Source organism: Chiloscyllium plagiosum, unplaced genomic scaffold (assembly GCF_037043375.1).
Source record: "Chiloscyllium plagiosum isolate Xiang-an unplaced genomic scaffold, Cpla_swu_hap1 HiC_scaffold_10, whole genome shotgun sequence".
Classification (NCBI taxonomy): Eukaryota; Metazoa; Chordata; class Chondrichthyes; order Orectolobiformes; family Hemiscylliidae; genus Chiloscyllium; species Chiloscyllium plagiosum.
Window position 1 is genome coordinate 27,024,339 of NW_028270148.1, and position 13,824 is coordinate 27,038,162.

General features: G+C 42.6%; 1 protein-coding gene across 1 annotated transcript in view; it reads left to right on the top strand.

The window, feature by feature from the left end:
- ryr2a (ryanodine receptor 2a (cardiac)) overlaps positions 1 to 13,824 on the top strand; it is a 769,474-nt gene that overhangs the window by 504,714 nt on the left and 250,936 nt on the right. The window contains exons 31-33 of the mRNA XM_087991236.1: positions 2,437 to 2,597; positions 5,401 to 5,560; positions 11,303 to 11,389. Coding sequence (XP_087847362.1) covers positions 2,437 to 2,597; positions 5,401 to 5,560; positions 11,303 to 11,389 — 408 coding nt within the window. The remainder of the gene's footprint in view (positions 1 to 2,436; positions 2,598 to 5,400; positions 5,561 to 11,302; positions 11,390 to 13,824) is intronic.

A 13,824-nucleotide genomic window follows, 5' to 3' on the forward strand; every position in this document is an offset into this window, starting at 1 on the left:
TCTTTCCAATGCAGCCATTGCTGATGCTGCCAGGTCTCATACTGAGCCAAATTAAAATGCGTGTTGAGTTATATATGTAATACACTGGAGGTAGAGGCTATAGAAATATCTCCACCCTCAATGATGGAAGAGCCCAATACATCAGTGCAAAACATAAGACTATAGCATTTGCAACAATCGTCAGCCAGAAGTGGATGATTCATCTTGGCTTTCTTAAGTGGTTCCCCAGCATCACTGATACTAGTCTTCACCCATTTTGATTCCCTGCATGTGATATCGAGAAACAGTTTGAGACAGTGGATACTGCAAAGGCTGTGTGGTCTGACAATATTCCAGCAATAGAACTAAAGACTTGTACTCCAGAACTTGCCTCTCCCCTAGCCAAATTTTTCCAGTACTGTTACAACACTGGCATCTACCCAACAATGTGAAAACTTACCCATGTATGTTCTGTATATTAAAAACCCAGCCAATTACTGCCCCATCTGTCTACTCTTGATCATCAATAAAATGATGGAAGGTGTCATCAGCGGTGCTATCAAACAGCACCTGCTCAACAATAACCTGCTCAGTGATGCCCAGTTTGGGTTCTGCCAGTGCCACTCAGCTCCTTATTGCATTATGGACTTGGTTCAAACATGGACGAAAGCATTGAATTCCAGAGGTGAGGTGAGATTGATAGCCCTTGACATCATGGCTGCATTCGAATGAGTGTGGCCTCAGGGAGCCCCAACAAAACTGGAATCACTAGAGATCAGGGACAAACTCTCTGCTGGTTGGTGTCATACCTGACACATCGGAAGATGGTTAGTGGTTGTTGGATGTTGGTATCTCAGCTCCAAGACATTTCTGCAGGAGTTCCTCAGGTCAGTGTCCTAGGCCTACCCATATTCAGCTGCTTCAACAAAGACCTTTCCTCCATCATAGGGTCAGAGTGGAAATGTTCACCAATGATTGCAAAATGTTCAGCACCATTTGCGACTCCTCACATGCTGAAGCTGACCATATTCATATCCAACAAGATCTGGACAATATCCAGGCTTATGCTGACAAGTCGCAAGTAAATTTATGCTACACAAATGTCAGGCAATGATCATCTCCAATAAGAGACAATCTAATCACCGCCCCTTGACATTCAATAATATTACTGTAATTGAATCCCCCTTTTCCTCCTCCCCCTCGTCCTCCTCCTGCTCCTCGGATGCTGCCTGACCTGCTGTGCTTTTCCAGAACCACTCAATTCTCGGCAGAAATTCAACTGGACTTGCCACATAAGCATAATTACAAGAGCATGTTAGAGGCTATGAATACTGTGGTGAGTAAATCACTTCCTGACTCCCCAAAGTCTGTTCACCATCTACATGGCACAAGTCAGCAGTGTGATAGAATATTCTCACTTGGCTAGATGGTTGCAGCTCCAACAATAATCAAGGAGCTTGACACTATCAAGGACAAAGCAGCCTGCTTGATTGGCACCACATATCCTCCACCACCGATGCTCAATAGCAGCAGTGTGTATTATCTACATGATGCACTGCAGGAATGTACGAAAGGTACTTAGACAGCATTTTCCAACCCATGACCACTTCCATCAAGAAGGACAAGGGCAGCAGATATATGGGAACATCAACACCTGCAAGTTCCCCTCCAAGCCACTCACCATCCTGACTTAGAAATGTATTACCATACCTTCACTACCACTGGGTCAAAATCCTGGAATTCCATGTCGAAAGGCATTGTGGGTCAACCTATAGTGTGTGGACTGCAGCAGTTCAAGAAGGCAGCTCACCACCACCTTCGCAAAGGCATCAAGTGATGGGCAATAAGTATTGGCCCAGTCAGTGATCAACATGTCGCCTGAGTCAATCAAAAAATGAATGATTTAGTCTTAAGATTTCAGGTATCGATTTTAGTGTTTACTATTAAGCATTGGCAGGTACATGCTGCATTTGTATTTGATTGCATGATTAAGTGTTTGCAGACATCAATTCTGTTCTGTCTCACTTGTTACCTCATTTATGTAGCAGAATAAGTTTCATTGGAAGCAGCTCTGGAAATGTCTTGGCTTCGCTGGATATGGATTAACCCCATTTAGACAGTGGGGTGTAATTCAGAGGGAAATGGCATCTGTCTAATACACTGAACAACAGTGACAAACATGTCTGCAGTGGCATAGAGTTTTTAAAAAATTGCCAATTGTGATTGGGGATTTATTGCTGAGGATTATTTTCCCCAGTATCTGGGGAAAGTCCACACTAGTCAGCAACATAAACCTGTTCTACTTTACAATAAGTGAGTGAAAAGGCCATGCAACATCACTTCCTGTGCATTGTTGTTATATTTAGAGAGTAACAGTGAATGATTGGAGATTGAGAAAAAGAAATGGAGAGTGTGTGATGTTAGCCTCTCTGCTAATCACGGTTTGCTTTTTTACAGTATTATTATTCTGTGAGAATATTTCCTGGTCAGGAGCCGGCTAATGTGTGGGTCGGTTGGATTACCTCAGATTTTCATCAGTACGACACTGCTTATGATCTGGAGAAGGTTCGCACTGTGACAGTAACACTCGGAGATGAGAAAGGAAAAGTCCATGAAAGGTGAAGAATTGCACTGTAATCTGGACCGAGCAATAATTTCATGACTAAACTGTTGATTATAGGAGAAAATAAGGCAAATTTCTGGATAAGTAACTGTTTGGAGGAAGAAGCTTTTTCCTTCTATAAAATGCAGGTATTGAAGACAGTCATGTCCCAAAATATCAGGAATAGCTTTGGAGACTAGGTTGAATGAGGTTTTAATTTGAGCTGAGTTATTGAAGGGAGAAGAAGATTTTAGCATGAAGGAGAATTGAGGAGCTTGACTACATGGGCCTACATGGTCCCTACCCCCATCTCCTAATGATTACGATCACTGCAGTGCAGCGCTTCTATTCTGGGAGCAACATTAATTATTTTCAGGCAAGACTTCCGCCCCCTCCTCAGGAAGAACTCTCAATTTTGAGGGCAGGATTTAGAAGGGTGGCTGCTGCCGGGACTCCTTGGTGTCCTGCCACGCTGAGAGGCTTAGGCAGATCCTGGATTGGGGTCTTACTGCGGGGTTCAGGACTGGGTTGACGAGGCTGGGCGAGATGTAGGGAGGCAGATTTGAAAGGGAGGATGACTCCTTCGATCTGGAATAGTGGAGGGGTGGAGGAGTCATTGGTTGGTGCATGTTTCCATTGGACTGAGGGGCCCTAAATAGGAGACTCATAACACCCCCCTCAATTGTCTCTCCACCCTTCATAAAATTTCACACAGTTTGGGAGATAGGGCAGCAGAGATTTGGTTGGGTAGGCAATGATGGAGCACCCTGTAGAATTTTGTCCAATCCATTAAGGGGGCTATAAAATCCAGACTTTTCTTTAAATTGACCTATTTTACTAATCACCCCATTCAGGGATGTTATTACACATCTCTGGAACAGGTCGGACATGAACCCAGGTCTCTTAGTCTAAGGGTAGGGATACTACAACTACACCACAAGATGGGATAGTATTAGGAATGATTTTGATGAGGTCAATATTTTTCATTGCTGTATGAGAATCAACAAGGAGGACCATCAGAAGTAATGATGTCAGCCCTTTGTTGACCTTGGAGTGATAATGTGATGTTCGAAGAATCAAAATAAGAAAATTTTGTTACATCACAAGTAGTGTTCCCTCTAACCTGCATGGGTTTGCAGCAATCCAGATGTCCTGTGCAGTGCAACAAACAGACCATGTGCACAACCAACATTACTTTTAACATGCACGCATGGATGGCTATGCAATAGCCTGCACAGTATGCAGTGCAAGATATAAACATTGCACAACCAAGAAATGTTCCAGCAGTAAGTCCAAAGGGTTTGGGTGAGGAGGGTTGACAGTTTGTTGACTGACAAACGATGTTGCATGTACATTAAGATAGCACCCTGAAAATCGTAAAACACCTCAAGACAGTTGACAGAAGCATTATCAAACATAATTTGACACTGGATCTCATGAGGATGTATTAGGACTCATGACCAAAAGTTTGGCTAGTGAGGTAGATTTTAAGGAGCATCTTAAAGAGACAAGAAACTTTTTAGCTGGTGACTTCTGGAGCTTAAGAGAAGTGAGGTGATCGTATGAGGAGTGAACTGAAGCTTTTAATAGCCTTATGAAAATAAAACGTAAATGAGTCTTCAGCTGTTTTGTAAGAAGCCTGCAGCAGTCCTTTCAAAGAGCATTGGTTAGGTCAGTAAGTTATTACAATTGGGGGAGAATTGTAACTGACATAGCATCCCAACCTGCTTATTTAAGTAGCTAGAGCCTTGCTGAAATCAAATGGGTGGGATGTTCACCCACTTAGGTAGCTCTGGAAGTCACTTCTCGATTTTCAACTTTTGAATGTCTGTTTTGGAATCAATTGGAAACATCCTTCAATCATAAAATCCCTACATGTGGAAGCAGGCCATTCAGCCCACTGAGTCCATGCTAACCCTCTGAAGAGCATCCCAGACCCCCTTCCGCCCCTCCCCTATCCCTTTAATCCTGCATTTACCATAGCTAATTAACCTCGCCAGCACATCCCCAGATATCATGGCAATTTAGCATGGCCAATTCACCTAATTTGCACATCTTTGGACTGTGGGAGAAAAACCAGAGCATCCAAAGAAAACCCAAGCAGACACAGGGAGAACGTGTAAACTCCACACAGACAGTCACCCGAGGCTGGAATCGAACTGGTTCTTGGTATTGTGAGGCAGCCGTGCTAACCACTGAGCCAAAGTGCCACCAATCTTCCTATTGCTTCCTATTAAAGCATCAAACAAATTGCTGTGAAAATGTTCCAATTAATACTTGATTTAGCTAGTGTCATGTAGTATAAATAGCATTAAGCAAGCAGCCCAATATCATAATGATACATAGCTGACCAATTAGTCATGAACAACATGCTGAAAATGTTTCTATTCTGAATGTGGTTGCTTGGTTTCACTAGTAGGATAGCTGCGAGATTCTGTCTTTGACCTTGCTGTCCCAGTATTAACAGGAGAAAAAAAACAGTTTTTAAATGCAGGGATAGATATCAGCAGCTGGGCTACATTGTTTACACTATTAAATGACCTCAAAGACCCATTGCCTAGACTCATAAATAGAGAATGGTCACCTGTGTGGCATATTCTACAGCTGTGCGAGGTAGTGGAACCGTATCCCAGTGATACCTGGAGGAGAAAGGTGACAGATGGGCATAGAAATTATGCCAAAAATGCAAAGCTACAGTTGTTGAACTAAGAGATGCTTTCACATCAGAGACAAAGAAATGTGATGATAGCTGCAAAGCTCAAGCTCTCTGACTCTCGTCTGCCTTGATGAATTTTTCTATAAATGTTTGTCCAATGCAGCGTCAAGCGAAGCAATTGCTACATGGTGTGGGCCGGAGAAAGCACGAGCCCTGGACAGAGCCGTAATAACAATGGGCTGGAAATAGGCTGTCTGGTGGATACTGCCAGTGGCTTACTGACATTCACAGCCAATGGCAAGGAATTAAATACATATTATCAGGTATGTTAAATTGAATGGAAGGAATGACCTGTCTTTTTCTCCTATATAGCAACAGGATTAAACCATTCTACCTCTCCACATTGTTGCACCATTCAATCAGATAAAATCTAATCTGAACCACAACTTCCCATTTACCCACTTTGTTATTCTTGTGTTATGATTCCCAGCTGATGTTACTATTACACCTTCTCCCGCCTCCAACACACTTCATCCACCTGGATACCCCATGCTGGCCTATTACCCACCTTCGATCTCTTCATTTCCAACTTTCGCCGGGACATTAACAGCCTCAACCTGTCTACCCCCCTTCCCCACTCCAACCTCTCACTCTCACAATGCACAGCTCTCCACTCCCTCTGCTCCAATCCCAACCTCACCATCAAACCAGCAGATAAAGGGGGTGCAGTGGTAGTTTGGCACACCAACCTCTATAGTGCTGAAGCCAGGCGCCAACTCGAAGACACCTCTTCCTACCTCCCCTTCGACCTCAGCCCCTATCACCAAACCATCATATCTCAGATCATACACAACCTCATCACCTCAGGAGATCTCTCCCACTTACAGCTTCCAATCTCATAGTTCAGGAACCCCACACTGTCTGATTCTACCTCCTTCCCAAGATCCACAACCCTGACCACCCTGGCCGACCCATCATCTCAGCCTGTTCCTGTCCCACCAAACTCATTTCCACCTACCTCGATACTGTCCTATTCCCCCAGTCCAGGAACTCTCCACATACGTTTGGAACACCACCCACACCCTCCACCTCCTCTAAGACTTGTGTTTCCCTGGCCCCCAACCCCTCGTCTTCATCATGAACATCCAGCCCCTCTACATCTCCATCCGCCATGCCCAGGGCCTCAAATCCTTCCATTCCTTCCTCTCCCGACATCCCCACCAGTACCCTTCCACTGACACTCTCATTCGTTTGGCTGAACTGGTCCTCACCCTCAACAATGTCTCTTTCTCCCACTTCCTCCTGACGAAAGGGGTAGCCATGGGCACCTGCATGGGCCCCAGCCATGCCTGTTTCTTTGTCGGCTACACAGAACAGTCCATCTTCCGCAGTTTCACTGGCACCACTCCCCACCTTTTCCTTTGCTACATTGATGACTGCATCGGCGCCACCTCGTGCTCCCGCGAGGAGGTTGAGCAGTTCATCCATTTCACCAACACATTCCACCCAACGTTAAATTCACCTGGACCACCTCTGACACCTCCCTCCCCTTCCTAGACCTCTCCATCTCCATTAATGATGACTGACTCAACACCGACATTTTTTACAAACCCACCGACTCCCACAGCTACCTGAATTACACCTCTTCCCATCATACCCTTTGCAAAAATGCTATACCCTATTCCCAAATCCTCCTCCTACGCCGTACCTGCTCTCACGAGGATCAGTTCCATCACAACACACCAGACAGCCTCCTTCTTTAAAGACCATAATTTCCCCTCCCACATGGTTGAAGATACCCTCCAATGCATCTCGTCCATGTCCCGTACCTCTGCCCTCAAACCCCACCCCTCCAACTGCAACAAGGACAGATCCTCCTTTGTCCTCACCTTCCACCCCACCAACCTCCACAAAAACTGCATCATCTGCCGACATTTCCGCCATCTACAAATGGACCCCACCACCAGGGATATATTTCCCTCCTCACCCCATCTGCTTTCTGCAAAGATCATTCCCTTCATGACTACCTGGTCAGGTTCATGCTCCCCAACAACCCAACATCCCCTCCTAACACCTTCCCCTGGCACTGCAGGAATTGCAAAACATGCACCCACACTTCTCCCCTTACCTCCATCAAGGCCCCAAAGGAGCCTTCCACATTCATCAAAGTTTCACCTGCACTTCCACAAATGTCATTTATTGTATCCGTTGCTCCCGATGCAGTCGCCTTTACATTGGGGAGACCAGACGCCTTCTCACAGAGTGCTTCAGGGAACATCTCCGGGACATCCGCACCAATCAGGCCCACCTCCCCGTGGCCAAGCATTTCAACTCCCGCCCCCACTATACTGAGGACATACAGGTACTGGGCCTCCTCCAATGCCACTCCCTCACTACTCAACACCTGGAGGAAGAACGCCTCATCTTCTGCCTCAGAATCCTTCACCCCGGGGCATCAATGTGGACTTCACCAGTTTCCTCATTTCCCCTCCCCCCACCTTACCCCAGTTCCAAACTTCTAGCTCAGCACCAACCTCATGACCTGCCCCACCTGGCAATCTTCCTTCCCACCTATCCGCTCCACCCTCCTCTCTGACCTATCACCTTTACCCCTTCCTCCATCCACCTATTGCAATCCCAGCTACTTACTCTCCAGCCCTACCTCCTCCCATTTATCTCCCCACCCCGGAGGCTCCCAGCCTCATTCCTGATGAAGGACTCCTGCCCGAAACGTCGATTTTCCTGCTCCTTGGATGCTGCCTGAATTGCTGTACTTTTCCAGCACCACTCTAATCTTGATGATACTATTAGTCAAGTCAGATCCCAGAATGAAACCTGACTTGATAGATCATATTTTATTTCTGTCTAATTCAGTGTCGTATTATGTAAGTGCACAAGGCTGCAGATACAGTTTTAACAATGAAACAAAAGTTTATTATTGAAAGAGAAGGAAAAGTAAAATAAACTATCTACATATAACAGAGTTTAAAAGATTTTTAAAATCTAGCTAAACATAATCTCATCCACTCCCCAACTCCATCCCTTAATAATTAATCAAAATCCTAGGAAATATTCTTTCCCTATCAAATCAGTAAATTAACTGAAAATTTTCAGTTCCAGTCCAGTGAACTGTAAAGCCTTTCTGTTTGATTCACACAACTGAGCTCTTAACCAAACATAACTGATCTGGAAGTTTTCACAAACTGAAGCCGTTACACTGAGGTAATGGATTCCCTTAACTGCTCTGAAGAAACTCCCTTGTCGAGGAGAAGCTATCCTTGCATCTGACTTGCGTCAGGTCTCCTTTGAAATGAACTCAAGAGTTTTAATTAGCTTTAAAATAAAACTTGCCCATCCTTTCTTCTGTTAAAATAAAGTCTTTTTTTTTGTCCCTTCCTTTGGTATACCCCACAATATAAGCAATCTTCAACTAAGCTCCAAGTGATCTTCAAACATTGACTCTCTTACACATACTGATTTAAAATCATGGCTCTGAAATAAAACACAAAGTTAGTTATTAATCTCTTCACAAAAATACTGACCAATAGCTACTAATCATTCGTTTGAAATCCAAAATCATTTATGTATCTACATAAATACCACACACCTTTCATTACACTTGCCATAATTCACTTTGATCTATATCCTTCAACTACCAAATATCAATGATCTTGAGTTATAAAAGTATCCTTTGTTCCAGGATTCGCAGATTTTTAGGAAAATCTCTGAATTTCAAATATTCTTTGTGTAATATTGTGTTTCTTGTTTTGGTTATTTTGCTGCACTGCTTTACATGACATTCTGTGGTGAAGCAGATCATCATTTGGCTTTTCTGCTAAGATACCGGGTGATATACAAAAGACCTTTTTTCATTCAACCAGCATTTGTTGTCCATCCTTAGTTAGCCTTGAATTGGGGGTCTAGCAAGGCCATTCCTGAGGGCAGTTAAAAGTCAACCCCATTACTGTTGAACTGACACTGCTGTCCTTACCAAATGGACTTACTATGCCAGATGGATTTTTACAACAGTCCATGATAGTTAGCATTTGGGTGGAACCTATGCATTCCAGCAGTGGGTTTGGAAATAGAGGAACTGAGAAGATCTAGCTGGTAGCTTTTGTGCCAACTGCTCTGACCGGTTTGATAGAGGGGGAAGCATCAGACCGTCTGCCTGCCCTTCAGCCCAGTAAGTGGCCATGTATTTGGCATCTGACAGGAGCAAGGCCCGTGCCTTGTGAGATACCAGCAGCTTTGACTGTGTGGGTAAGTTTTGGGCAAGTGGGAGGAGAAATAACCTCCTGCCCAGATCCCCTGAGCTCACTGGGGACAGTCACCAAAATCATGCTTCTCCTTTTACAAATCTGATATAGAAAACAAGTGTCAGCAGTGGAGACCAAGAAAATGACCATGAATAAGTTGGGCTTATACCCATTGGATTTTAGAAGAGTGATACGTCACCTTCTTATCTAAAATCCTGAAAAAAAATTGACAGGACAATTATTGGAAGGATTTTTCCTCTAGTGGGGGAGAGTAGAAATAGGAGACTCAATTCCTTTCTTTCAGGGTCTCCTTTTAACACAGAGATGAGGAGAAATCATTTCTTCGTGGTTATTCTACGGTTTCTTCTGAACAGAAAGCCATAGAGGCTGTATGAGTTAAATGGTTTTTTGATTGAGGAGAGTCTAGAGTAATGGCAGGGTCAGATAAGAAAGTAGGAAGCCTCAAAAGATCAGCCATGACCTTATCTAATGGCGAAGCACGATTGAAGGACTGCAAAGACAATTCCTGCTTTTATGTCCTATGTTCCTATGAAAATACTGGATTATAATAGAAACCTGCCTACTTCACTCATGAACAGATGGAAACCTGCTCTTCTTACTAGGTAACTCCAGACCCACAGTAATGTTATTGATTGCCTCTAAATGGACAGCTCAGTTCTACCAAATCTGCAGCAGTGGAACACAGAATACAAGGAAGTAGCTCACAACCACCTTTTCAAGGGAAATTGGGGTTGGCAATAAATGCTGGCCTCGCCAGCAGCATCCACACCCCTATAATGAATGAATTTTAAGACCCAGGAAAATCATATTCTTATCCCATAGGCAATGACATATTTTGAGTTGCATCATTGTAGGCCTGTGTGGGGGTAAGTGGGCATGTAACAAATCAATACAGTCATAACATCTGACTCCAAAAAATCTGATTTTTAATTCATATAATTTCTTTCTTAAAGAGCTCAAGTTTTGTGTCGTGAGAGTATCTGACACTTTTATAGAAGGCCTATCCTCATATCCTAGTTATCCGAATATTGCTGGAAAGTGCATTAAGATAATGAAAATTTTCTCACGACACAGCATTTTTGTTATGTAAGAACTGATGATGGATTGTGATGTCTGTGATTGACCAATTTTCAAAAATATTTTTTGGAACTTGTTGTAAAAACAGTGGGAAATCAAGTCACCAGTGAGCATCCTTCTGTATACTAGGTGAAAGTGAGGACTGCAGATGCTGGAGATTAGAGTCAAGAGTGTGGTGCTGGAAAAGCTCAACATCTGAGGAGCAGGAAAATCAATGTTTTGGGCAAAAGCCTTTCATTCAGGAATCCTGAATCCTTCTGTATACTGGCTGCAATGAGCTTCTCTCTGCAATGGATTTTTGCAGAGTACGCTGCATTAAAATTGCTTCATGCATTGCGATTTATAAAAATAATTAAAATGAAGTACACAGTCAAGTGATGGATGAGTGGGTGGCATGGACTACATTATAATTTATTCATCTTCTGGATTATTGTGGGCTTGTTGCTAATTTATAATTTTAAGTAGGTCCCACTTTAACAAAAACATCACCAAGATAATTGTTGGAAAGTGCTATATTAATATGCCTGAGCACTTGTGGGTATGTCCAGTGAAATACTGATATGCATGTTATTAACCATTTGAAATGCAAGGATTCAATTATCTTAATGAACTCAGACTGACAAGATAGAAAAATAGGCTGCCTTTCTAAAAATTGACCATAACCACTCAGTTTCCTCAGCAATAATATGATCTTCATTCTGTGTTTAGGTGGAACCAAGCACAAAACTGTTTGCAGCAGTATTTGCACAAGCCACAAGTCCCAATGTGTTCCAGTTTGAACTCGGAAGAGTTAAAGTAAGTAACACTTGAGTTAAGTTCCAAATTGCATGCTTCCAGTGAGAAGGCTTTCTTGAAGTCAGTGAAGCATTGCAATAGAGCTACAAAAATTGTCTGCGAGTGTAGAATTGGTGATTTTTATCAGCCACTGGCTGTTAAGAAACTATCTATCCATTATTAAAAGATATTTCTCACAGTTCAAATAATGTTGAATGTTTAGGACAATCGAAAGAAAAACAATTATTTTATGCCGCGATCTTTCACTTGTAGGTTCAAATTTACAGGTTCCTAGTAATATACAATCGGTAAGATTTTCACTTTACCATCTCCTATTTACTGTGGACTTAAAGGGACAAGCCTTATGAACTAGAGGTTCACTTTAGCAGAAAAATAATACATTGCCGATCATACTCTTCCCATCATTATGTAGCAACCTAACACACTAGTGATAATGTGAAGTATTGAATTTTGAATTTCATTCTTCGGTTATAATACCTGGAATTTTTCATGGACTGAAATGGGTTTTCAACGGAAATATCTCTATTAAAAATAATAAGCCTCAGTAACCATCTGACTACAGGTTGACCAAACTTCACCCAGTCATAACAATTTTTAACCTCTGTGATTGGCCAAAACAAATGTTGAAGTTCCTTTCCACTGCAAGGTTATTCCTGACAAGTCAAAGTGAAATTAACTAGGTCACATGGGAGCCAATTACAAAATTCTCATGAGTGAAATAAAGAGCAATCTTGTTCTTTGCTAATGCCAAAAAAAATAATGAAGATGTGATATCAAACACACAGGTTGAAGGGGACAGTTTCCAGTCCAAGAGGGAGACAAAAGGATATGCAGGGTCAAGTCCAGAGGTTTAATCTGGGACCAGGAATAGTTAGGAGTGTTCTGTATCAACAATAGCTGCAAATACTACAGATATCTTTGTGCTGCCATAATGTATCATCTTTATGTGCTTTGTCCATCTGAATAGAGAGAAAACACTGTCTAATTCTGCAGTCACAAATCCATCTACAATATGTGAAAAATCATGTAACAGTGTAAATCCAGATAGGAGACAATGATTTGTTCATACTATGCATGATTGATTGGCTTCAGTGTCTTTTCATAACATGTTGACTTTGGTTTGGATTGTCTGTTTCTGTTGGTTGGTTTTACAGAGTTGGTCAACATATGGTTAGGTGATTACTGTAGTTATTTTAACTCTGTGTTTTTCCTTTGTGAAACCATTTTAGTCCATGGAAGTTCCAGGTATTGAAATCAAATGATGAAATTCAAAACTCAATGGTAAATATTTTACCACTACGTGAAAAAGGCATCATGTAAAATATAAGATTTTTGTGAACAAATCTTTGATGTAAGACCGTATTCCAAATGTCTGGTAGGGCAGCACGGTGGCTCTGTGGTTAGCACTGCTGCCTCACAGTGCCAGAGCCTTGGGTTCAATTACAGCCTCAGGTGACTGTCTGAGTGGAGTTTGCGCATTTTCCCTGTGTCTGCATGGGTTTCTGCTGGGTGCTCTGGTTTCCTCCCACAATCCAAAGATGTGCAGGTTAGGTGAATTGGCCATGCTAAAATTGCCCATAGTGTTCAGGGATATGTAGGTTAGGTGCATTAGTCAGGGGTAAATGTAGGGGAATAGGTCTGGGTAGGTTACTCTTCGGAGGGTCGGTTTGGACTTGTTGGGCTGAATGGCCTGTTTCCGCACTGTAGGGATTCTAGCTTGTAAAAGTGGAGCTTAAGTTGCATTAGTCAAATTACAACACATCCCTTCTCTCGGTATAATCTATTTCACTGGTTCATAATATTAACTGAGTAGATAAAAAGGGATGAGGCTGACATTTAACCTCTGATATTATTATTGTGATAATTAATTGAGAAAAAAGGGAGGGCATTTGCTTTGTTAATAAAATTTCAAGTTCATACGAGCAGGTGCTGGTGAAGATTTTTTCATTTGCCCAGCCCGTTCTGCTATTAAACGAGATGATAACTAACCTGTGAGTTAATTCCATGTGCCCCCTTTGCCCAATGCCCCTTAATATTTGGTTAATGTAGAATGATCAATTTTAATTTTTAAAATAAAGATTCAACTAACATCACTGCCATTTCCAGAAGAGAGTTCCAAACCCTGACAATACTTTTATGTGAAAAGGCATTTCCTACGTTCAGCCCTGAAAGCACTGCCTCGAACTGTTAGGGCTGAATTTACACTCCTCATTGGATCTGCAAAGGCAATCTAGGTGGACAATAGAATTTTCATTCGGAATAACTAGGTTCCTTGGGGTCTGCTCAGGAATCCCTGGAAGTGAATGTAGAGGATGTTGGTATGGAGGAGGACTGAAGACCTGTCAAGTGGGCTTCAGTACTGTGCCCAAAGAGACTGTCTGTCACTGCAAAAATCTAGGCCTTTGATTCCTTCACTGGTGTAAATCGTTTCTCCC